This window comes from Hyla sarda, chromosome 9, assembly GCF_029499605.1.
Source record: "Hyla sarda isolate aHylSar1 chromosome 9, aHylSar1.hap1, whole genome shotgun sequence".
NCBI classification, from domain to species: domain Eukaryota; kingdom Metazoa; phylum Chordata; class Amphibia; order Anura; family Hylidae; genus Hyla; species Hyla sarda.
Genome location: NC_079197.1, coordinates 109,402,415 through 109,429,234, shown reverse-complemented (window position 1 = coordinate 109,429,234; position 26,820 = coordinate 109,402,415). Strand labels below are relative to the sequence as shown.

The 26,820-nt window shown below is 41.7% G+C and overlaps 1 protein-coding gene across 2 annotated transcripts in view; it reads right to left on the bottom strand.

The window, feature by feature from the left end:
• CD99L2 (CD99 molecule like 2) overlaps positions 1-26,820 on the bottom strand; it is a gene marked incomplete in the record, with an annotated part of 117,381 nt that overhangs the window by 32,712 nt on the left and 57,849 nt on the right. The window contains 5 exon segments of one of the 2 annotated variants that reach the window (XM_056540628.1): positions 4,308-4,355; positions 6,447-6,509; positions 9,887-9,934; positions 13,173-13,235; positions 21,641-21,700. In XM_056540628.1, coding sequence (XP_056396603.1) covers positions 4,308-4,355; positions 6,447-6,509; positions 9,887-9,934; positions 13,173-13,235; positions 21,641-21,700 — 282 coding nt within the window. 2 annotated transcript variants of the gene reach the window in all.

The window sequence follows — 26,820 nt, the reverse complement described above, 5'->3', positions numbered from 1 at the left end:
TATGATGCACAGTTGTTATGAATTGTATTAGCAGAGAGTATCAAGCATATTCATGATTTTAATGCACATCTATGCACTTTATTTGCACATAAGAAGCACTGAGGAAGTTTATTATATACTGATACGGTATATATTTATGAATGGGATGTTTATATGATATATTTTTATAATAAATTTGTATATGAATTGTTAAATTATCACTTGATTTTTAAATGTAATTGATCACGGTATACTTAGGTATTTAAACCCCTTATTGGTGTGTATCACTAAGCTTGAAAATGGCTCCATAGGAGCGGAAAAGTTGCTTGTTTCACCTATTCTTTGGATCTTCTGAGTGCTGCGTCATCGCTGTTGTAAATATATAAATAAGATAGCTAGATATTAGGGTTTACATACAAGTGTTTTAGAGAGTGTCTCTAGTTGTTGCAAAAGTACAACTCCCATCATGGCCGGACAGCAAAAGCCGGTCTGGGCATGCGGGGAGTTGTAGTTTTACAAAAGCTTTCAATACAATGTTTGGAAAACACTGATATTTATGTGTGTACATATATAAATGCATATAGCGATGTATAAATATTTATTACATTATTATTACATCAACATGATTATACTCCTGTATCTCCAAATAAGTAAAGATCTGTATGTGTGTATAAGTATAGTATGCAATTGCTACAAGGTATACTCTTTGATATGAATGCGTATGTCTGTGTGTTTGGTTACAGTGGGAGGATGATGGGAGTGTGGTTCGGCTTTTTTCACACTGCAGTTAGCACATGGGAAGCCCGAGGAAATAGCGGGAGAAAAATTACTGCTTGTTCCGTCTTTTTATCCCGCTATTCCCATCTAAAAATAATGGTGCCCGGCGGCCCCCATAATAGTTAATGGGAGACGCCGGGACCCGTTGCTACCCGTCACAAGAACGGCTGTTAAATTAATCAGAAAAAAAAAATAAAATAAAAGGATGAGCGAAGTTACAGTGATTCGATTCGTCACGAACTTCTCGGCTCAGCAATTGCTGACTTTAGCCTGCATAAATTAGTTCAGCTTTCCGGTGCTCCGGTGGGCTGGAAAAGGTGGATACAGTAGTAGGAAACTCTCTTCTAGGACTGTATCCACCTTTTCCAGCCCACCTGAGCACCTGAAAACTGAACTAATTTATGCAGGCTAAAGTCAGCAACCACCGAGCCGAGAAGTTTGTGACGAATCGAATTACTGTACGTTCGCTCATCTCTAACTTTAATGGCCGTTCTTGATGGGTAGCAACGGCAGAGTGTAAGGGGCCTTCGTGTGAGGATGGTGGGATGATGGAAGTCAGACAGGTGGGAGGATCAGAGGCCACAGCAGCACACACTCAGTAGCCAGTAATACAGAGCGGGGAGGTGAAGGCAAGAAATGTATATTGAGGAGCCGGTTTGGAAATGTCCAGAGACCTGAGAGAAGGAGCGGACGCAAATTTGTCTGGGGCGCATGGAACACCATCACACCACCTTAGGATCAGGCGCGATTTGTGGTGGTGCCCTCTGCAACAAAGAGCAGTGGCTGCTTGTAGTGGTGATGGGTAGCAGGCATGTCATGTCAAACCACGCACTGGTTCAGAATCTCAATATTACAAGGCCAATTTTTAAAAGTTGGGGGCATCTGTTTCTACACAGTGCACCTTTCGGTAAAAACGACACTATTTTGTAAGGTCCATAAAGTTACAACGATACCCAATTCATAGAGCTTTTTATTTTTATATTTTTTTTACTACTTTAGTTTTTGTACAAAAATGAGTATGCTTAAAATTGTACCATTCCGATCCCTGTAACTCTTATTTTTCTGTATATGGGGGATGTATGAGGGTCATTTTTTTGCCCTGTGATTTGTAGTTTTTAGCGGTACCATTTTTGTTTTGATGGGACTTTTCAGTTGCTTTTTAGATATTTATGGCATTTGAAGTGACCAAAAATATGCAAATCTGGTTAGTGCACTATTACGACGTTTGGGGCCCCACCTTTAATTTTGCCCAGGGCTACGCTAAGCCTAAAACCGGCCCTGCTTGTGGTGGTGGGAGGTGATTGGTGTGTCTGCTCATGCAGCCTTGTCTGTGATTCATGGAAAAGCCTGATGCTGCTGCAGGACTAGTTAGTGTCGCAGTAGGTATGGGGACCCCTAGTGGTGGGATTTTCTCTATTAAATATTCAAACATTTTAAAAGGACCATAGTACAAAAAGGTCTTTAAATTTTCATCAGTAACAACATATAAAAGTATTACTTATGACTATAGAACAACCTGGAATCTAGAGAAACTGTTAAATAGGGCATTCCCTTTCCATTTAGCCTATAAGAGCATATGCACATTACCGAGGGGGATTTTGTACTTCAGATCCTTCTCTAGTAGCCAAAGCACAAAACTGCAGGAAAGAGCAGCTCTCACCCTTTAGGATTCAGTGCAATCCTGTGTTACATGGCTGTCCGTTTTCATGAACACATTGCTATGTCACCCTACATTTCTTCTGGAGCACAATAGGACGTCGTTCTGGGAGTGGTTATAGAGATAAGTGTTTATCAGCTATATACTGACTACAACAAGGGGTGATAAAGCTACACAATTTAGTTGGGAAAAAAATGAAAGCAACTAATGCCATAACATAAAATAATTCACTAGATACTGGGCATGATCTAAAAGGTTTTTATCATGTTTTATCATAAAATTATCTGTTGTTCAAAGTTTTATGTTACTTTAAAAAAAAAATTGGAATTTTTGAAGATGTGTATTTCTTATTTTCATTCTTTATTATCTTTATTATAAAATATTTATGAATTAGTTTTTACTCTGGCTGCCAAGCCTAATAATGACACTTTCTGTTCTGTACAAATAACTTCAGTCTTTTCCATATCATAAGAGACCGGATTAGAATGAAGGATGACACCTGTAGATAGATAAGATAAATCAAGCCATTCATAGCTTTCCTCTCCCTGCACAGGTCACAACGCATGCTTAGAAAACTCTCCAGTCTATTGTGCCCATGTTTAGAGGGCTTGCTGTAAAGCATCTCTCTAAGGGTCTATTCACACGGCAGAATTTCCGCACATCCGCACCAATTCCGCTTCCGCATTCATTTGGGTGGTTTCTGGCTTGTGCGGAATCTGTGCCGAAATTCCACATGCGGACATTCAGAAGTGTGAATGGGAGTGCGGCATCCCATAGAAGTCTATTGGCATTTAATTTGAGACGGAATCCGCATGCAGAATCTGTGTGAAATGCTGCATGCAGAAATTCTGCCGTGTGAATAGACCCTAAATGTTGTTAAAACAGCTTAGGCAAGATGGCTGAGGCATAATACCAAACTAAACACTTAAAGTGTACCTCTCAAGCAGGGCTCTGTGCACCGAGGACAAGCAGGGCTCTGTGCACCGAGGACAAGCAGGGCTCTGTGCACCGAGGACAAGCAGGGCTCTGTGCACCGAGGACAAGCAGGGCTCTGTGCACCGAGGACAAGCAGGGCTCTGTGCACCGAGGACAAGCAGGGCTCTGTGCACCGAGGACAAGCAGGGCTCTGTGCACCGAGGACAAGCAGGGCTCTGTGCACCGAGGACAAGCAGGGCTCTGTGCACCGAGGACAAGCAGGGCTCTGTGCACCGAGGACAAGCAGGGCTCTGTGCACCGAGGACAAGCAGGGCTCTGTGCACCGAGGACAAGCAGGGCTCTGTGCACCGAGGACAAGCAGGGCTCTGTGCACCGAGGACAAGCAGGGCTCTGTGCACCGAGGACAAGCAGGGCTCTGTGCACCGAGGACAAGCAGGGCTCTGTGCACCGAGGACAAGCAGGGCTCTGTGCACCGAGGACAAGCAGGGCTCTGTGCACCGAGGACAAGCAGGGCTCTGTGCACCGAGGACAAGCAGGGCTCTGTGCACCGAGGACAAGCAGGGCTCTGTGCAGTGAGGCTCTGTGACATACCCCTGGCTCACACAGCAGGATGACTGACCGGCCAGGAGCTTGCACAGAGAACTACTTGTCCTGCCCTCACTTCCTGTATCAAATGTACTGTTGATTTTCTTATAAAACACAATTGCCTCCATTACTCTCTGCTGTCTGAGCTGCATATCATTTTTGAGCTAACAAACTGTTGTCCTTTGTATAAGTTACATACACATTTTTTGTAGTCTTGAAAAGCATAAAATCATATACAATTACAAAGAATTAATTTGACATGAAAGTCAATATTTAAGTTTTACAACAGTTTTTTTTTAAGAGGATAAAAACTGCCTGCGTTTAACATAGTAAGGCTGCGTTCCCACAATTGTGTTCATTATACAGCACTTACCTGAGTTCTCATAGTTATCATTTTCTCTGCCACCTGCAGGATGCCCATCTGAATGAAAGCATTAAGTGAATAACTTCAGTTATTGGTATAAATACATCCTGACAAACTATAAATACATGCATGACAAGGCAGCTCTCCTGACATGACCCTTTAGTAAATACCTCTATTCCTTATTAAAAAAAAATAATAATAATTATATATATTTATAATAATAATCTTTCCTTAGAACTCTGCATTGTGCTGTTTGTTATTTTTCCTGGAAATGTATAAATACATTGACAACTAGACGTTACCATTCGATTCAATAACAGGGGATGTCCCTATAAATAAGAGTTATCTGAACCCACTGGTATTGGCTGGCCCATCTATTGTGCATATGGGCATTCTGACCCTCCAATGGCAGATGTAGGGGAAAAGAAGAATTACAAGTGAAGATATAAAACTACTGCCAAGCCTTGCAGTGACTTGTTCCTCTTCTGTATAATGAAAACACTTACCACTCTGTTGAGCCTGGTATGCGTTCAGCTTACAGCTATTGTAAGGGTCTATTCACATGGCAGAATTTCCGCTTGCGGAATTGCGCCTCAAATTAAAGCCCATAGACTTCTATGGGATTCCGCACTCCCATTCACACTTCTGAAATTCTGCAAGCAGAATTTCAGAAGTGTAATGGGGAGTGTGGAATCCCATAGAAGTCTATGGGCTTTAATTTGAGGCGCAATTCCACAAGCGGAAATTCTGCCATGTGAATAGACCCCAAGTCTCAGACAGTCAGAACTGATTGAATAGAGTCAGACTATGTAGGGACACATATTATCCATAAAAGAAAAAAACTGAGTCTGCACAGCCGAGTTAGCGCCAGGAGTGTGCACTACAGCCAACACACCTATTGATCTCTGCTTGCCGTCTCTCTCACGGTGCTCAATATATAGGAAGTAGATCCAATAATACCAAGACAGAAGATGTGGAGGCGCCCATGTTAAAATCCAGCAATGCTTTTTATTGTACAGTCAGGTCATAGATACAAATAAAGGCCGATGGGCCGTTTCAAGCACACATGTGCTTACTCATGACCTCAACGTTCTAACTCCCACCCCTTCCATTAATACAAATTCCAAAAACTTTATTAACTTACTACAATAATTAAAACCTTGCAAAAAACAGAATGAGAGTCATTCACGTACATATCCTTATGGTTGGGATGTTACAGGACTTTTCAATATGTTCACTTGTACATAACATCTACTTGTAAGTTCCTACTCACAAACAGGGAAAGGGTTAACATTAACTCCTGCTACTCCGGAGTGAACACACTTAAATCACTACATGTATTTAGGCCTAGCGCACTTTGTAGGGGACACACCCACTTGACAAGGAAATCTGTAAAACCCAACGGTCAATTTATTCATATATTTCCAGGAGAAATAACCAGAATCGCACAACACTGTTGTAAACATTATTGGATCATAGGGAATATAAGTATTTAATAAAGACATCTATACCAGGAGAGCTCTTTATAAATCCACATGCTTCTAAGTTGCGGAATTCAGGTGTATTGTTCCTATTAAAGGGGTTATTCAGGAATAGTAAAAGAACTAATTTCTTTCAAAAACAGGTCTACTTCTGTCCCCAGGTTGTGTGAGGTATTACAACTTGGCTCCATTCACTTCAAAAGGAACAGAGTTGCAGAACCACACCCAACCTGGAGACAGATGGGGAGTGGTTTTTGAAAGAAATTAGCTCTGTTTTTTCTATTCCTGGATACCCCCTTTAAATTGTTGCTATTATGTCTGGTACCAGTATTGGGACCTGTAGATCGAGTGGCAGACAATTTCTGGACTACGTGGATGGCCTGCCCCCACATCTGTACTTTAGACCTAAAATATATCCACCTTTTATACTTTTTGTAAGAAAAAAAAAGAAAAAAAAGCAACTAATCATTGGAATATCTTTGTCATAGGTCACTCATTCACTAATACTTTATATGGAAAAGTTGCGTTCATACAATTATGCTTTATGTAAACTGATGGGTGGTGCATGGTATTAGGCAGAGGCCTTGTATGCACAGAACCATAGCTGGTCACTCCATACACTCACCCTCATACTGCAGTAACACACACAGTAAGCAAAGATGGATACCTTTTCCTTTATCTGGTTTGTAGCCTCCACCAACTATGTCTTCCAAATCAGAGTCTGAAATATCTGCAATGTGAAACCAGAAAATGTTTTTGATCTAGGGCTTCTGGGTTCGGGGGTGGTGAAAGGGTTAATGCTTCAATATCCAAAGCTCCATCATTGTTATAATTGGCAGAAATGGGAAGCTCATGAGTTAGGCCATTCGGAATACAAAATAGGCAATTTTTATAACAAGGAAAAAGAAAAAAGGTTTGAAAATGGAAGAAAAAGCCACACGCCATGACTATCTGTACAGACAAACTTAAGAAATCTAACAATCCCCCTGCTTGGGCAGAGGCCCCCTGAACTGGATTGGAATGTAGTAACAGTGATGTTTTCATATAGGTTAGAACTATGTATAGTTAGGGCTTTCCTCATTTGTATATACTTACTGTTATGTTGAGTATATTAAGGGGTATGTCCAAAATCTAATCAATGAATATTCTCCAATATTTTTTGGCATACCTACAAGATACACAATAAATGTCTGAGACAGACACCACGGGTTATTTTCAGAGTCCTGTCCAGTTGCATCTTCTGTGACCTTAAAGGGGTTATCCAGGGAAATTTTTTTTTTTTTTTTATAACAACTGGCTCCAGAAAGTTAAACAGATTTGGAAATTACTTCTATTAAAAAAAATCTTAATCCTTTCAGTACTTATGAGCTTCTGAAGTTAAGGTTGTTCTTTTCTGTCTAAGTGCTCTCTGATGACACTTGTCTCTGGAACTGTCCAGTTTAGAAGAGGTTTGCTATGGTGATTTGTTTCTAAACTGGGCGGTTCCCGAGACACGTGTCATCAGAGAGCACTTAGACAGAAAATAACAACCTTAAGTTCAGAAGCTCATAAGTACTGAAAGGATTAAGATTTTTTTAATTGAAGTAATTTACAAATCTGTTTAACTTTCTGGAGCCAGTTGATATATAAAAATTTTTTTTTCCTGGATAACCCCTTTAAGGAAAATGCCGGTCCCAGTAGTGCAACTTGCACCTAGCAGACATTTATGAGGTACCCTGTTGGAGATGGGAATACCCATTTAATACTTGAGGGTTTCTGAATTTCAATGATTGTTTCAATGATTCTGCAGCACTGTACAGTGATTGCTGTTCCCATCTCCAATGGGGCTCATTGTGTTATCCCTGCTCTTCCCACATTCTCCCCTGTTGAGTTGACACAAGTAATGTCCCTGCCTTCAGCTGTCCCTCCAGCTGGGTCTTCCTGTGTATACAGCCCATACTCCATATCATGTGCTGCTTCTCCCTAGTCCACTGTAAAGCTCACTTTATACACTGAAGTAACAGACAGGCTACTGCTTCTGTGTCAGGCGTCCTGTCAATCGAGAGCAGTTTTATTGCAATGTGCTTACTATAGTATGAGGGATTTTTTGTGTGGGGCAGGTATACTTTGTAAGTGCATCCTTTCCCAAAAAAAAAAAATAATAATAATAATAAATAAATAAATACGGTAAAACGGTATAGAAAATCGTGGTGTGAACCCACCCTTATACTTGTCATTTTTAGAGTTTAAACTAGTTTTTTTTTCTGCTGTGTGAGGACCAATGTAGCGAATGATTTGCATGATACATTGACTGACACTTGGGCTGGGTTTACTCTATAGAATCCAGGGCCCGAAAATGTTTGGCCAGAGATTCTGAGTGCAGCCAATAGACTGCAAAGTCTGCGGCACGGATTCCACCAGAACATTGATCAGGTTCAATATTCCGGCTGAATTTTTTGATCAGAACTTTCTGAAAGAAATTCCGCCTTAACAGAAAACCCATTCACCTGCATGTTAGCTTCGAGGAGCGGATTTCACCACCAAGATTCCTGAGAGGAATTACGGGCCGAAATTCCACACACAGTGTGAACCAGGTCTTAGAATGAACATTTACACACATGAGTGGGGAGATTTATCAAAACCTGTCCAGAGGAAAAAAGTTGCCCAGATGCCCATAGCAACCAATCAGCTTCCTTCTTTCATTTTTAACAAGGCCTCTGCAAAATGAAAGAAGCGATCTGATTGGTTGCTATGGGCAACTGGGCAAATTTTCCTATGCACAGGTTTTGATAAATCTCCCCCGTGCACACTGTCCCACACATACAAACATGTACCACAAATTTAGAGCAGTTGTATTTCTCAGGCCCCTCATTTTTTTCACTGATTCCAGCTAGAGATGAGCGAATTTACAGTAAATTCGATTTGTCACGAACTTCTCGGCTCGGCAGTTGATGACTTTTCCTGCATAAATTAGTTCAGCTTTCAGGTGCTCCCATGGGATGGAAAAGGTGGATACATTCCTAGGAGACTCTTTCCTAGGACTGTATCCACCTTTTCCAGCCCACAGGAGCACCGGAAAGCTGAACTAATTTATGCAGGATAAGTCATCAACTGCCGAGCCGAGAAGTTCGTGACAAATCGAATTTACAGTAAATTCGCTCATCTCTAATTCCAGCACTCCACCTATTCAGCCCAGGAGATTTGAATTAGCAGGAGACTGTATATTGCAGAGGTCTCCAACCTGCGGACCTCCAGATGTTGCAAAACTACTACTCCCAGCATGCCCGGACAGCGAACGGCTGTCCGGGCATGCTGGGAGTTGTAGTTTTGCAACATCTGGAGGTCCGCAGGTTGGAGACCACTGCTTGGTATTCGACTTCTTCCAGTGTGCAAGCAGGTGAACAGGGAAAGATGAGCTTAGTAATCTGTGCACAATGGTGTGGACTAGAGAGGAGCAAACTTACAGTAAATTTGATTTGTCACGAACTTCTCGGCTCGGCAGTTGATTACTTTTCCTGCATAAATTAGTTCAGCTTTCAGGTGCTCCCGTGGGCTGGAAAAGGTGGATATAGTCCTAGGAGACTCTTTCCTAGGAATGTATCCACCTTTTCCAGCCCACCGGAGCACCGGAAAGCTGAACTAATTTATGCAGGAAAAGTCATCAACTGCCGAGCCGAGAAGTTCGCGACGAATCGAATTTACTGTAAGTTCACTCATCTCTAGAAGAAACCACTGAGCTGCCTTATGTAGATTAGATAGGTAGTGTTAAATAAGTTAGCCATAGATGGAGATTTGCGCTGACTAAGATAGATTGGGTTTGATCGTGTGTGAACCTAATGATCCTGTCTTTATAGAAATAACACACTGAGCTGTAAATGTCAAATTATGATAAAAATCTCTTTACCAAGTTCTGCCTGCTTGCCTCTAATACATGCATTAATAGCAAAAGAAATAAAAAAGCCATATATCATCCAGTATGTTGTTAAGATGTGCTCCACATACATTACAGACCATCGCAGAGTTAATCAAAGAGGAGAGCCTGGAAAGTAGGTTATAGCCAAGGAAGCGAGACACGTGAATTTAGGAGAATAGAGGATAAGAGGCGTAAATGGAGAGAGAGGGTCTCACCTGCGTCTCTACCACCTTTGGGTTTATCGCTATCGTTAATCGTGGAACCTACAGTCATGAAAACGTCAATTGTATATGCTTTATAGTACAATGAACAAGCACAAGAGTTCCAAAGTCTTCATATTCATAAATAAGGCCAACAAGAGCAGTGGTCTACAACCTGCGGACCTCCAGATGTTGCAAAAACTACAACTCCCAGCATGCCCGGACAGCCGTTGGCTGTCCGGGCATGCTGGGATTTGTAGTTTTGCAACATCTGGAGGTCTGCAGGTTGGAGACCACTGCTATAGATGCTTCCAATAAAAGGGATATTAGATGTATGTTCCTACATCTAGGGCTCAAGTCCTGCAGGAATGCGTAGGTACCGAGTTCCTGCACTTTTTTCACAGCAGGAACACGTTTCCCATTAGCAGGAGCAGCCCTTAATTGGAAATCTTGGGTGAGTTGCCACAGTTTTTTTCCCCCAGGACTTGACCCCGGCTACATCAACTAAAGAGCACAAAGATTCCAGGCATTGGATGCAAATAATGGCAATATGAGCCCTTAACCAGCAGAAAGGAGGTCACATGACAGCTCCTTCCCCCTGCTCGGACCCACTTACATCACAAATAATTGATCTGGAGGTGTTCATTGGTGCAGAGTACTTTAAAAGTCTAAAAAAAAAAATTTTTAAAAAAACTCACGTAGGGCTCTGTAAGTCAGTCAAGGAGAGGGTAAAGGGTGGGAGTGAGTAGGCGTGGCAGGCTGTGGCACTTGAGCAGCTCGCCCCACCTCCTTGACCAGAAATAAAATAGCAATTCAATAAGTTTGGTAACTACCTTCAGTTTCAGAACAAGTACAGCTTGCTTTTATGCTTTTAGGTCCTGAGACATGTCCACCAGAAGATCCTCTGCTGAATTCAGTGAATTGGGCTTCGATGGCTCACTTTACATATCCATTGTCTGGGACTTCACTAGGATGTAGAGTCACAGACAATTAGGCCGGTGAAGCCCCACCCCCTGCACACAATTCACTGAATTCAGCAGAGGATCTTTTGGGTTCAGTGTGGATGAACAGGCTGACAGTTTTACTTTACAACTCCCTTTTATATGCACACATAACATTTCATTTTCCCCATAGTAATGTGCTCTTAGCAGCTGGTTTCCCTGGCCATTTTAATTGACAGTAAGGGAAATGTCAAGAGGAGACCGACCTTCCCGCTTAAATAGAGGTTGGAAGTGGAAAACCCCTTTAAGAACAGTAGTATAGAAAATGTGTGCTCGGTTTTGGTGTTTCACCCCTTAAGGACCAAGCTTTTTGCTGTTTTTGCACTCTATGATGTAAGGAGGAAAAAATGAAACCTTTCAATTTTGCACCTAAAAATCCACATGAGGGCTTATTTTTTTGCACCACCAATTCTACTTTATGAGGACATCAGTAATTTTACCCAAAAATCTACAGCAAATTGTGCGACAAAATTGAAGAAAAAACACCATTTTGTAAATTTTGGGGGCTTCCGTTTCTACGCAGTACATTTTTCGGTAAAAATGACACCCCGTCTTTATTCTGTCCATACGATTAAAATTATACCCTACTTATATAGGTTTGATTTTGTCGTAGTTATGGAAAAAATCATAACTACATGCACGAAAAATAAATTTAAAGGGGTACTTCGGTGAAATTTTTTTATTTATTAATTTTTTTTAAATCAACTGGTGCCAGATTAATAAACAGATTTGTAAATTACGTCTATTAAAAAAATCTTAATCCTTCCTGTACTTATTAGCTGCTGACTACGACAGCGGAGATTCTTTTCTTTTTGAAACACAGAACGGTCTGCTGACATCACGAGCACAGTGCTCTCTGCTGACATCTCTGTCCATTTTATGAACTGTCCAGAACAGCATATGTTTGCTATGGGGATTTCCTTTTACCCTGGAAAGTTCCTAAAATGGACAGAGATGTCAGCAGAGAGCACTGTGCTCATGATGTCAGCAGGGAGCTCTGTGTTTCAAACGGAAAAGAATTTCCACTGTAGTATTCAGCAGCTAATAAGCACAGGAAGGATTAAGATTTTTTAATAGAAGTAATTTACAAATCTGTAACTTTCTGGCACCAGTTAAAAAAAATAAATAAATAAATAAAAGTTTTTCACCGGAGTATCCCTTTAAAATTGTCCTCTTCTGACCCCTATTACTTTTTTATTGTTCCGCATACAAGGTGGTATGAGGGCTCATTTATTATGCCATGATCTGAAGTTTTAATCTGTACCATTTTTGTTTCGATCAGACTTTTTGATCACTTTTTTTGGCATAAAAAGTTACCAAAAATACGCTATTTTGGAGTTTGGATTTTTTTTTTTACATGTACGCCATTGACCGTGCGGTTTAACTAACAATATATTATTATAGTTCGGACATTTACACACGTGGCGATACCACATGTTTATTTTGTTTATATATTTTTATATGGAATTTTGGAAAAGGGGGGTGATTTAAACTTTTAATAAGGGAGGCGTTAATGTGTGAGTTTTTACATTTTTTTAATTTAATTTAATTTTTTTTTTTTTTTTTGTGTGTCTTACACTTTTAGTCCCCTTAAGGGACTTTTAGGAGGAATCATTTGATTCCTCATACAGATCAATGTGGTTCCATAAAACCATAGATCTGTGTGCTCTGCGCTGGATTGATAAAGCTTGATCCTGCCAGGCTTTATCATTCTGAGCGCAGGAGCCGGAAAAGGAGCAGAGGTAAGCCCTCAGGCTACCTCCACAGTGGATTCCCCCCCCTCCCCTAACCCCCCCCCCCCCCCCCCCCCACGATCGCGCTGCGGGGGGGACCCATCTACCCCACTGGACCATCAGGGATGGGATAAAGGCACCTTTAGACGCTGCTGTCAGCTTTGACAGCGGCGATCTAAAGGGTTAATAGCCGGTGGAGGCGATCGGTACATGTCTACTATTAACGCTGGTCCCCAGCTAGGGGCCGGCCGGTATGACGTGGGCTCCAGTCGGGAGCCCGCGCCACACCACCTTAATGGCACATGGACACAGAGGCAGATCCAGAGGGGGGGGGGGGGGATCCTCCGTGCCACTATTCCAAGTGCTGAAATTTCTGTACGGACATTCCCCGTGCAAATATAGCCTGATAGCGCCCCTCCCGAGATTAGAATCTGGATCCACCACTGCATGGACGCGTAAACACATCCATGGTCATTAAGGTGTTAATAATACCTATTGTTTAAGATATCACAAATGATAATTATCCATTGAAAACAGACAAAATATCATGACCATACAACAACTTACCTCCTCCTCTATTTGGGTCATTTCTGTCATCCAAGGCGTCTTCCAAGTCAAAATCTTTAGTACCTTTAAAATGCAACACACTATGCAACTCAATACAAAGCAAATTATAGAAGCACAAACAGCTTAAATCAAAATAAAGGCAAAATCAGAGCATGCAAAGCTTTGACGGCATTAACACAATACAGGGAAGGTCTAGGAGGAAAGTCAGGTGATCACGCCAATTTTAGCAGGACCTAATATAAACAAATGATTGGATAAGCAGAAAATCCTTGTGTATAGGGGAGTATGAAGGAACAGCTGGAAGCCAAACGATAGCCATTTCTTTTATTACAATATGTCAAACACACAATACTCAAGGGGGGAGATTTATCAAAAAACTGTGCAGAGGAAGAGTGGTGCAGTTGCCCATAGCAACCAATCAGATCGCTTCTTTCATTTTCCACAGGCCTCTTTAGAGGCCTGTGGAAAATGAAAGAAGCGATCTGATTGGTTGCTATGGGCAACTGCACCACTCTTCCTCTGCACAGCTTTTGATAAATCTCCCCCAAGGTGTTGTACAAACCATGGAGAGAGTTTCTCAATCTCTCTAATCTTGGTTCCCGGCTGGTCAAACAATTTTATTTAAGAACCCACAAGTCACGATCCTCCTAATAAATACTGCCAGATAGTGCCTTCCTAGTACTCCAATAGCACCATAAACGAATTAATAATGGCACCATTCAATGCAGTATGCTACACACATACAACATCCTGCGCATATTTGATGTGCAGGATTTAAAGCTGCAGATTTTCTGCACAAGTTTTCAATGTAAAATAAAAAACTAAACATTGCTTCAAATCCTGCTCATATTTAATACTGTATGTGTGAAGAGACCATTGAAGGGTAATTTCTATAAAAACGTAACATTTCATGTCTTGGAATGAGGTTTCTGACAGCCTCAACAAGCAAATTGTTTCCTCTAGTCATATGTGGGTCCAAAACCACAACTCTGATTAAAGGAGTATTCCAGGCAAAAAACTTTTTTTTATATATATCAACTGGCTCCGGAAAGTTAAACAGATTTGTAAATTACTTCTTTTAAAAAATCTTAATCCTTCCAATAGTTATTAGCTTCTGAAGTTTTCTGTCTAACTGCTCAATGATGATGTCACGTCCCGGGAGCTGTGCATGATGGGAGAATATCCCCATAGGAACTGCACAGCTCCCGAGACGAGAGTCATCAGAAAGCAGTTAGACAGAAAAAAAAACAACTCAACTTCAGAAGATAATGACTATTGGAAGGATTAAGATTTTTTAATAGAAGTAATTTACAAATCTGTTTAACTTTCCAGAGCCAGTTGATATATATAAAAAAAGTTTTGGCCTGGATTACCCCTTTAAGGGCTATCTTGGGCATTAGTATTAGTAGTCTAGTCAAGCTTTCCATAGTTTTTCTACAGAACCAAACCTTTTGGGGTGGGGGGAATCAGTCAACATTTGGACCCTAAAAGCTGTATTTTTTAGATATGACTTTAATAACTGCACCACACACATTCTCTCCCTTGTGGGTAAATTACTATAACATTATAACAGCCTAAACCAGCTACTTATGTACTAAAAAAACAATACAGCAATTTCCTCTGCACAACAACAATTTAAAGGGGTTATCCAAGAATAAAAAACTACAGTAAGCTAATTTAAAAAAAAAAAACAAAAAAAAAAAACACACCACCACCTCTGTCCTCAGGCTGTGTGTGATATTGCAGTTCTGTTCCATTGAGGTGAAGGGAGCCAGGTTGTAATACCACACACTACCTGAGGACAGGTGTGGTGCTGTTTTTGGAAGAAATTGGTTCTGTTTCTCTATTACTGGATAACCCCTTTAAAAGAATAGTCATTAAAGGACATCCAAGCAATATTCCCAATATACACACCATGAATTTTGTAATTCCCAATCCCCAATACAGCCCATCCTAATACACACTTATCAGAGTCCATATATCATAAGGTGCTCGACTACTCATATTAATCTTATAATCTTTTTAACACATCTATGTTGCTATGATCGCCCACCAGTGGCATCTTTGGTGCTCTTAAAGATGTCCAGTGTTAAGAAATGCACCCCCTATCCGCAGGATAGGCGATAAACGTCTGATTGCGGAGGGTCCTACCGCTGGGACCCCCGATCTCCCTTAAGGGGCCCGACTCTGTGGTACTATAGAGAGCTTTGTACCCAGCACATCAGCTGGTTGAAACCCACCCCTCCATTCATCTCTACGGGAGAGGCTGAGTCTCTGCCTCTCAGAGATAAATGGAGGGGGAGTGTTTGTACCAGCTGATGTGCTATGTGTAAAATGTCACACACAGACGCTCAGCCAGGACCAAATTGGGCTCCGTACAGGATATCAGATATTTATCCCCTATTCCGCAGACAGGGCATACATTTCTTAGCACTGAACATCTTTAAAAAGGGGTATTCCAGGAATAATAAAACAGGCCTTTTTTTTTTTCCTTTCAAAAAGACAGCGCCCTCCTTGTCTCCAGTTTGGGTGTGGCTCTGCAGCTCAGTTCCATTGAAGTGAATGAAGGCAAGTTGTAATACCACACCCAAAGTGGAGACAAGGAGGGCACTAATTCCAAAAAGGTTCTTTAGTCGAGCAGTTTAAAGAAACTTTTTTCAATTTGAGAGACCGGGCTACTATATGAAGACAGGTAGTTGGAATAGGTGAAAGGTCTTCCTCAGTAAATGTAAATCTTCCTCTTTCAGTATATGTCATATGTCCTATCCTATTCAAAGTCTATGGATTACGGGGAGCTAGTTGCAAGTTTTTATTTGTATATCACTAATATACACATGCTTCTAGATAATGTACTACAAGAACAACAACTGGTCTTTCATATCCTGTAAAATAAATTTTTTTGCCAGCAGGGAACAGACAACACAGAGCACAGTGTCAGTATCCAGCGCTTACTACCATCTGCACTCCAGAGAGATCTGTCCGCACCTACACTGAGACAACAAGCGAGTCTGAGGAAACAGCCGCAGGACATCTGTTTAGGTCAGCCGCAGCACGAGACCAGCGGCTACATACTGGTGAGACATATCTGAACTCTATCATAAGAGCTGCTTATAGTGCATTACCTAGTAACAGTGCTGTCATTTCTAATAATATCTCCACCACTAGGGCCCAGTGGTAGGAAAGTGATATTAGTGCTTGTTTTTAATACATGTGTATTTTTGTATTTTATATGTAATAAATATCATATGAAATTGAAGCACGGTCCTTTTTAAATTCTTTAACATTATGCACCATTTCTAATGGTGGTGTCATTGAGGTGTGGTTATTATTTCTTGTATTATACATTTGCACATGGAGCTGTGGGGCCAGAAGCAGGCACCATAAAGTGACATCCACCTAACAGGTCAGGTAGACAATGGTGTTTCGCTCCAGGACACCACAACTGTACCATATATTAGACCTATGGTTTAGAGCAGTGGTCTTCACTAGAGATGAGCGAACTTACAGTAAATTTGATTCGTCACAAACTTCTTGGCTTGGCAGTTGATGACTTTTCCTGCATAAATTAGTTCAGCCTTCAGGTGCTCCGGTGGGCTGGAAAAGGTGGATACAGTCCTAGGAAAGAGTCTCCTAGGACTGTATCCACCTTTTCCAGCCCACCGGAGCACCGGAAAGCTGAACTAATTTATGCAGTAAAAATCATCAACTGCCGAGCTGAGAAGTTTGTGACGAATCGAATTTACTGTAAGTTTGCTCATCTCTAGTCTTCAACCTGCGGACCTCCAGATTTGCAAAACTACAATTCCCAGCCCAACGGCTGTCCGGGCATGCTGGGAGTTGTAGTTTTGCAACATCTGCTCTAAACCATAGGTTGAAGACCACTGCTCTAAACCATAGGTTGAAGACCTCCCAGGATGATAACTGCCCGCAGATAACCATCTACTATTATGTAATCCAAGATATATGGATACTGCACTGCTCCCTCTGTATGCAATACACCGATGCAGTGACTGTAGGTCTACGTATATTTCTGAATGAGAATACTGAAGTCCCTGAATGTCAATTGATGCCTACCCGAGTGTACTGTATTAATCAAAACCAATATTCAGGTATTAGTATCCTAATTACGTTAAGTAGTAATATGTGGCCATCTATTTGTTTCAGACCTTATGGGTCCATTGACATGCTGAGAATGCTAATTTTGCCTGTCTTTCTAGCTTTTTTTGATATAGTAAGGTATACAGAAAGTGTCAAAACCACAATGCAGCCTGCATTACATTTGACTGTGGCATATTCTCCCTCCTAAGTGCCCCACAACGTCTGCCTTATTAGCCTTGTTCCACAGAACATGCACAATGTATATAAACATATGGTACCATCCCCAGCTTGGGCTATGATCACATAGGGGATTTATCCTCAATGCCGCACAAATTTTGTTCAGCGAAGCCTGTTGAACGGAATTGCAGCGGAATTTTTGTGTTCTTAGAACACAAAATTCTGCAGACATTCAAGCCCCATTGAATTCAATGGGATTCCGCTGCAGAATTCTGCAAAATAAGACTGGTCTTACATTTTGCAGAATGCGGGATTTCAGCAGCAGAATGCCCACCACGGCAATTCCGCTATCTGAATGGGACTGCGGAATCCCACTGAAATCAATGTGCAGTAAATTTTCTTCCACAGAATTCTGCCCAGAAATTGTGCCGTGTGAACATAGCCTTAGCAACACGCTATTGATCGTCAAGACGTGGTTGTATTCCCTATTGCACAAGATGGAGCTCATCATGCAGTTCACTGCCATAATGGGAGTTTTTGGTCTGGTCTGGAATGTCACTTCTGGTTCCAAAAGTGTCTTCTGATCTAGGGGTGTTCCACCGACGCATTAAGACCTTGCTCAGTAACATCACTTCCTGTACCGGATTGTCATGCCTTGGGCGGTACTATTTAAATAGTATATAAAATACTCTCAGGTTAGCAACCTGTGTTTTATTATGACTGTATAGTCCTGGATAAAGTTAGCACAGTGGGAACAATGAATTTGATAACCTATTACTGGACTAGGGAATAGGTATACAGCTCTGGAGGATATCCAACTCTGTATCTTACCCGCTCTCCTTGTCGTTCACCGGTATTGTGTTTGTATACCACTGCTTTTCTGCAGGCACATATCTAGTGTATTCAGGTACACAATACTGTCTATACAGATTTATTTGGACCCTATCAGAAGAGTGTAATTGGGTCTTCCTGTGAGCTATTTCCATCATTGGTTTGAGTATTAATGTTAAAGGGGTACTCCGCCCCTAGACATCTTATGCCCTATCCAAAGGATAGGGGATAAGATGTCAGATCGCCGGGGTCCTGCTGCTGGGGACCCCCGGGATCTACCATGCGGCACCCACCTTTAGCAGCTTCCGGAACTGCTGGAGGTCCTTAGGCTGAGTCCATCTCGACCACGGGGATGGTAGATCGTGACATCACTACCCCCCACCCCCATGTGATGTCATACCCCGCCCCTCAATACAAGTCTATGGGACTTGCATTGAGGGGCGGAGTGTGACGTCACACAGGGGCGGAGTCGTGACGTCACACAGGGGCGGAGTCGTGACGTCACGATCTACCGTCCCTGTGGTCGAGATGGACTCGAGGTGGCCGGAAGCCGCTAAAGGTGGGTGCCGCATGGTAGATCCCGGGGGTCCCCAGCAGCAGGACCCCGACGATCTGACATCTTCTCCCCTATCCTTTGGATAGGCGATAAGATGTCTAGGGGCGGAGTACCCCTTTAAGTCACAGTGGTGTCTCACGTGGGATGATTAAAATTTTAAACTACTTCATCCCATTAGATTAGGGACCTACAACGTATCTTCCAAAGCACTCATGTTGATAAGGGCGACCCAGACCTGGAGATGGACAGAAATAACACCATCCCCCACTAGGCATAATAAAAGTATAACCCTCCCTTGGGTTCCTAACAGGAGCCATGAAACTATTTAAACCATTTATGCATTTGTAGCAATTGATAAGTATTCGTGCACACATTATTGTCTTGGGCAACAAGAACATTACCCTAAGGGACATGCATTTTGGTTCTTGATCAGCTGTCTGTTTACCATGATTTTGATTCTCATTTAGAACATAAGAACACCCAAAAAAGTTGGGTGTTCATATGCATGGGCCGATCATTAAAGTGTACCTGTCATCAACAAAAACGTTTTACATAATGTAGATAATACAATTCTATGTATATTTGTAATATACATTGGTTAAAAAAATATGTATATTTTTGTCCCTGCAGTTATTGTCTATGTGTCTCAGTAAGGAGTCCAAATACGGGCGCACACATGAGGATGATTGACAAGCCAGGAGCCTGCACAGAGCCCTGCATGTCCCGCCCTCACTTCCTGTATTTGGACTCTTCATAGAGACACACAGGCAATAGCAGGGACAGCATTTTTTTTCACCCCAAAATATGCACATTTAACCAATGTATATATAATGGTATTATCTACATTATATAAAAAGTTTTTGTTGAAGACAGGTACACTTTAAGTCAACTGAAATGTATGGGACACTTGTCATATAACCAAGAGTACTTCAGTGATCTCAAATCCCCCCTCCCCCAGTAGCCAACAACAAGTTGACACAATTCTTTATCATACATTACTTTGATCTTCCATAGAAAGGGCAGCATTCCTCCCTATGCATGCTGGCATCGATGAGATACTAATCTCCGGCATACAATGTGGTAGTGGCCTGCAATGACTCAGTTATCTGTTTATGTAACATTCACTATTCAATCTTCCTGGTCAGGAAATCAATTTACATTTTAGCGATATGTTTGGAAGCCCCACAAAGAACGAATGGAGCGTGTGCAGTGCGCACCGTCCATTCCAGGAGGGACATTTTACCTCCAATCTCGTGATTGGTAAAGGTTTAAGGGGTCGGGCCCATAACGATTAGCCAGCTATTCCCTATACCACTTTAACCCCTTAAATGGGCACTGTCACCAACTTTATTTTTTGATATGTTGTAGTACTTATGTACTACAACATATCCGTAATATATTTTCATTATTTTTTCATTTTATGGGTGAATTTTACGTTTGAAAACCGACGACTAGGGGTCTCCCTCCTAGTGGCCGGCTGCAGCACGGCGTGATGTCACGCCTGAATTCGGACTGATAGCGGCCGGGCAATCTGTCATAATTCATTTACACTGCGCTCGCCACTGGCTGGGAGGCCACTCGTCTCGCACATGTCGTCGTCGCTGTCCCCTGCCCCTAAGTATCAGAACCGTGGGGGGGGGGGGGGGGTTGTGACGGAGGGAACGGGGTATGCTGGGGGGGGGGGGGTGACGAAGGGAACAGGGTAGCGCCGCATTGCACTAACTTATAGTTTATCTACACAGGGTGCCTCCAGCTGTTTCACTACTACAACTCGCAGCATGCCCTGACAACCAGTAGTGGTGAAACAGCTGGAGGCACCCTGTGTAGATGAACTGAGGGCGGAAGTCCCCCCCCAGCAGGCATCAGTGACGTGGTGCCTGCTGGGGAAGTCTGCCTGGTAGTGAGCACACTACCAGGCAGACAAAAAGTTATTTTTAATATAGTAAAAAGAAAAATTAAAAGCAGGGAGGGGGTTAGGGATAGATTGGCAATAGGCAGGGACAGAAAAAAAAATATATAGGATGGTGGGAGCTACTCTTTAAAAGGACATCTGTAGTTGTCATCGGTAACATTTTTATTTAGATGGGACTTTTTGATTGTTTTTTATAAATTTTTATTTTAATGATATATCAAGCGATCAAAGTGCTCAGTTTTGGACTTTGGTATTTATTTTACGTGTCGACCATGCGGTTTAACTAACCTTATATTTTAATAGTTCGGACATTTACGCATGTGCTGGTACCACATATGATTAGGTTTATTTTTTATTACATTATCTTATTTAAAAAAATTGGAAAAGGGGGTGATTCAAACTTTTACTGGGAAGGGGTTAATTCACTTTTATTAACTTTTTTTTGCTATAACACAGTTCAATGCTAGCATTGATCAGTGTTATCGTAGCTCTGCTGCTCTAGCCTCAGAGCATTGATCGGATGGCAAGAAGGCAGGTAAGCAACCCCCCCCCCCCCCCGACACCCACAAGATTTTGCAGCATAAGTCCCGATCAGCTGCCCATAGCTAACCAGCACCATTAACCCCGCATTTTAGATGCCGCAATCAACTTCGATCATGGCATTTAAAGAGATAATGCTGGGCATCGGCCTGATGGGCGATGTCTGGCATTAACCGTGGGTCCTGGCTACTCAAAGCAACCGGGACTAAAGTACATCATGGATCAATCCCAAACTCTTTTCTTATGGACATCTACTAATTCACACATTTTTACTTTCCTGAATAGTTCTGCAGAGTAATGTGTATTTTATGACCTACTTTAAAAAAAAAAAAACAACCAAAAAAAAAAACCTACCTGGTTTATTTGGTGGCTTAACAGGTGGTCCCCGTGGCTTCTTAGTTGGGATAAATACATCTAGAAATTACAAAATTGGAAAACATTGTAAACTGTATGCAGAGTGGAGACTGCAAATATGCAAATATAAAATCTTGCTACTACTAGACATATATATATATATATTTGCATTTTATCATTAAGTGTAACAGAAGAGGAAAATTATTATTGCAAAAACGATAAGTACAAATCATTACAAGACATACATATATTAGGGCAAACAATGCAATTTCATCATCATAATGAGTCCTAGGGTCTTGCAGGATATTGCTTTGGCGCGTTTTAATGGTGGGGTGTCCCATTGGCTAGAAACTTCAGGTTTTAACAGAGAATAAACATGAGCAAATGATCAGGTTAAGATTCTATAACAGTATAATTATTTTTAATGTCAATGGGGTCCTCCCCATACTTCCATTATGTCTGGAACCAAAACACCTCATAATAAAATTGGTAGTACAGATCACATGGAAAAAAAATTTGGATAGAAGAGACAGGGGTGGACATATCACCTGTGCAGCCGGTTCAGCTGCACAGGGGCCCAGCGTGTGAGGGTGTCCACCGCCCTTTCCAGGGCCGGCCCAACCATGGGACTTGGTCAGACCATTGGTCCCAGTTTGCACTTTGCTGCCCTTTTTTGGCATGGGCCTAGGAGGTTCATGGTAGGGCTAGCATTTAATAGCGCAGCAGGCATTTTAGACAGTGAGTGTGCAGCCGGTTGACCCGGGTCTGATGAGGGACATCACCGCCAGAGAGAAAAAGCAATGCGCAGGCCGGGTAAGCGTGTCTGTGCGCGCGGGGGGGAAATAAGTCTATGCTACCTAATGTGGGGACACTATGCTGGAAAGTATAAGGAAAGTCCAGCTCACTTGTTAAAGCTCGTGCACGGATCCACACTCAGACTCTCCGTGTCCAACCAATGAATAAATGATGGAATGATCCAGCACTTGAAGAAAATGCAGCTTTATTGGTAAATCCTCGTTAAAACAGCATGGAACAACCTCACAACGTCTGACAACGCGTTTTGAGCGCATGCGCTCTTTGTAGAGATACACAAGTCGGTTCGTATAACATTTAAATAGGTCATTCCACAGGTGAGTCAAATGAGTTAAAAATAGCACACCGCTAGGTAAGGAGCAACATTCACACTGATTTAAAACCAAAATGTATAACAAGTAGCCATGTTCCGTTGTAACGATGTAATCTTTAACCCCTTAAGGACGCAGGACGTAAATGTACATCCTGGTGCGGTGGTACTTAACGCACCAGGACGTACATTTATGTCCTAAGCATAACCGCGGGAATCGGAGCGATGCCCGTGTCATGCGCGGCTGATCCCGGCTGCTGATCGCAGCCAGGGACCCGCCGTCAATGGCCGACGCCCGAGATCGCGCAGGCGTCCGCCATTAACCCCTCAGGTGCCGGGATCAATACAGATCCCGGCATCTGCGGCAGTGCGCGATCTGAATGAATGATCTGATCGCCCGCAGCGCTGCTGCGGGGATCCGATCATTCATAACGCCGCATTGAGGTCCCCTCTCCTTCCTCCGTGCGGCTCCCGGCGTCTCCTGCTCTGGTCTGTGATCGAGCAGACCAGAGCAGAAGATGACCGAAAACACTGATCTGTTCTATGTCCTATACATAGAACAGATCAGTATTAGCAATCATGGTATTGCTATGAATAGTCCCCTATTGGGACTATTCAAGTGTAAAAAAAAATGTAAAAAAATGTAAAAGTAAAAGTAAAAAAAAAAGTGAAAAATCCCCTCCCCCAATAAAAAAGTAAAACATCCGTTTTTTCCTATTTTACCCCCAAAAAGCGTAATTTTTTTTTTATAGACATATTTGGTATCGCCGCGTGCGTAAATGTCCGAACTATTAAAATAAAATGTTAATGATCCCGTACGGTTAACGCCGTGAACGAAAAAAAAAAAAAAAGTCCAAAATTCCTACTTTTTTAATACATTTTATTGAAAAAAAATTATAAAAAATGTATTAAAAGTTTTTTATATGCAAATGTGGTATCAAAAAAAAGTACAGATCATGGCGCAAAAAATGAGCCCTCATACCGCCGCTTATACGGAAAAATAAAAAAGTTATAGGTCATCAAAATAAAGGGATTATAAACGTACTAATTTGGTTAAAAAGTTTGTGATTTTTTTTAAGCGCAACAATAATATAAAAGTATGTAATAATGGGTATCATTTTAATCGTATTGACCCTCAGAATAAAGAACACACGTCATTTTTACCATAAATTGTACGGCGTGAAAACGAAACCTTCCAAAATTAGCAAAATTGTGTTTTTTGTTTTAATTTCCCCACAAAAATAGTGTTTTTTGGTTGCGCCATACATTTTATGATATAATGAGTGATGTCATTACAAAGGACAACTGGTCGCGCAAAAAACAAGCCCTCATACTAGTCTGTGGATGAAAATATAAAAGAGTTATGATTTTTAGAAGGCGAGGAGGAAAAAATGAAAACGTAAAAATTAAAAATTGTCCTTAAGGCCAAAATGGGCTGAGTCCTTAAGGGGTTAAATTATGATTATATACAAACAGAATAAACAGGAAAATGAATGCTTCCACTACTGCTCTGTCCAATGCAAAAAATTCTATAATGGACCTTGACTAAATAATAGCGCAGGACAAAAAACGCATGGTAATGTGAATTGGACTCATGAAATACACAATGTAACTTCACATTCTACATTTATATATGTCAACGTTTTTCATGATATGATTGGTGAATGCAAAGACACAGGTATTTAAAATAGCCCAAACTGTGGTGTATGCATTGACAAAAAAAAATGAAAGTATGAGAGCATGTGAATATATATATGGGGGAGGAGGGAAAATGAAAATAGTAAGCCTATATGGCATGTATTAATGTGTTTTTCAATAATGAAATAGCAATTCTTTTTAGATTTAAACCATTGGGCATTGTTGAATCTAAGGTAAATTGCCAAAAGGCCTCCCTGTCCTTAAGTTTACGTTGAATGTCCCCTCCTCTGATGTTCATATGTACTTTCTCAATAGCATACACCTGAATGGAATGAATATTTCTGTTGTGTTCTTGTATGAAATGTAATGATGCGCTGGAGCGATTTCTTATGCTTGTGTTGGTAACATCATTGACATGTTCTAGGAGGTGTGTTTTAAGTTTGTGTGTAGTTTGTGTACATATTTTTTTTGCAACAATTCTGACATTCAAGGATGTAAATACAATTGGTGGTATTACAATTGCGATGATTTTTGATTTGGTATGTTTTGTATTATCAGCATTGCAGAAACTCTCGCACAATTTGACAAATTTGCATGTGCTGCATGCAGTAGAACCGCACTTTTAAAAGCCTGTAGTGCGTAACCACGTAGATGCACTTTTGGTTTGAGATGTGACAATACTTGGGGAGAGTAAGTCCCCCAAGGTGGATGCTTTTTTTGGGGACTACTCTGCAACCCGGTTTTAGTATCATGGACATACATTCATCATCTGTCAGGAGATGTCAATTGTTATATATATATATATTTATGTTATGTTTCATCTGTTTGAATGGAGGTGTGTATGTGATACTTAAAAGCGGAGCTGACATTTGACGTATCCTAGTTGATTTATTTTTCGGATGTCTAGTGAGACGGTCTCTCTCTCTCTCCCCCCCTCTCTCCCCCTCTCCCCCACTCCCTCACTCCAAATTATATGCCATCTGACAATAAAATTTTCAATTCCTATTGGAAAGACTTGGTGCGATCACTACATAACCGCCGATATACATTTATATCAGCTAGTAATTGTTCTATAGATTGTATATAGGCAGATTTATTACTGTTACTAGGCCCCCTTTATCCGACATCTTTATAATTATGTCCTCAAAGGACTGTAATTCTTTTAAGGCAGCATGCTCCTAGATTTAGATTGGGTGTCTTATCTGTAACGTAATTCCACCAAGTCTTTTTCCACTTTGTTCTGAAATCTGTCCATACACTCTGTTCTGAATTACAAAGGATAGAAATATGGATTCTTGTTGACGTGTCTTGGATTGCGGGATACAGTGGGAAAAACTTCTCCTGGATGAGCTAAATCCTGCAATGGAGCCAAGGCTTGTTGTTCAACAAAGTCTATACCTCTATATTCATTAGATCCCTCATTAATGCATACATCAACACTGATGCAAAAAAAAGTGTTGTTTTATGGGTAAAGTGCGTACAAATTTGTTATCACAACACAGTGTATTGTAGACATCAAACAAATTGGTTGGAGAGAAATTCAAACCTTGTTCTAAAAACAGAAATTTGATGTTCAGTTAAGTTTCTAGAAGATAAATTCAAAACCCCTCTAGATTTAACTGTGGGAATGGTGGTGTCCTCACTCTCAAAAGTGTTGTTTTAACGAGGATTTACCAATAAAGCTGCATTTTTTTCAAGTGCTGGATCATTCTTTCATATATTAATTGGGGACACTATGCTACCTAGTGTGGGGACACTATGCTAAGCATTTTACTCTTGGACCCAGGCAGCACAATGTCTTGGGCCGGCTCTGGCCTTCTCATATAAGCGCTCAATAATATGCGAGAGAGAGGCGGTGGAGAGAAGCGGTACTTACCTCTCCGGCCTTCACCTCCTCCCTGGTCTCCTCCAGACTGACTGCGTACAGCGGTCACGTGACTGCAGCGCGGGCAGAGTCAGGCCACGTGACTGTGAAGCGCAGGCAGAGTCAGGTCACGTGACTGAAGCGCGGGCTGTTGGAGACAAGCATGGAAGGTGATCCCTTAGGGACACCCCGGGAGACATGGAGTGCAGCGGAGCAGAAGGTGTAAGTTTTACTTATTTATCTTTAGTTTGATCTGAGGTCTGATGGGACTGTCTGTCACTGTCTCAGAGTATTGATATGGGGGGCCTCCTGAGCAACTGCCATGGGTGGGGGGCCCCCCTAAGTGACATATGGGGGTCCACCTGAGTAAGCGACATATGAAGGGGGGGGTCCTGATCAATTGACGTATGGGGGGGGGGGGGCAGGAACATTCTTGGCACAGGGGCCCTCTGCTGTCTGTGTCTGCCCCTGAGAAGAGAGTAAAGCAGGAATGTCACTAGTAGACAAAACTAAAATACAAAAGACAGAAGTGCTCCCTAGTGTGACACCTTCAGC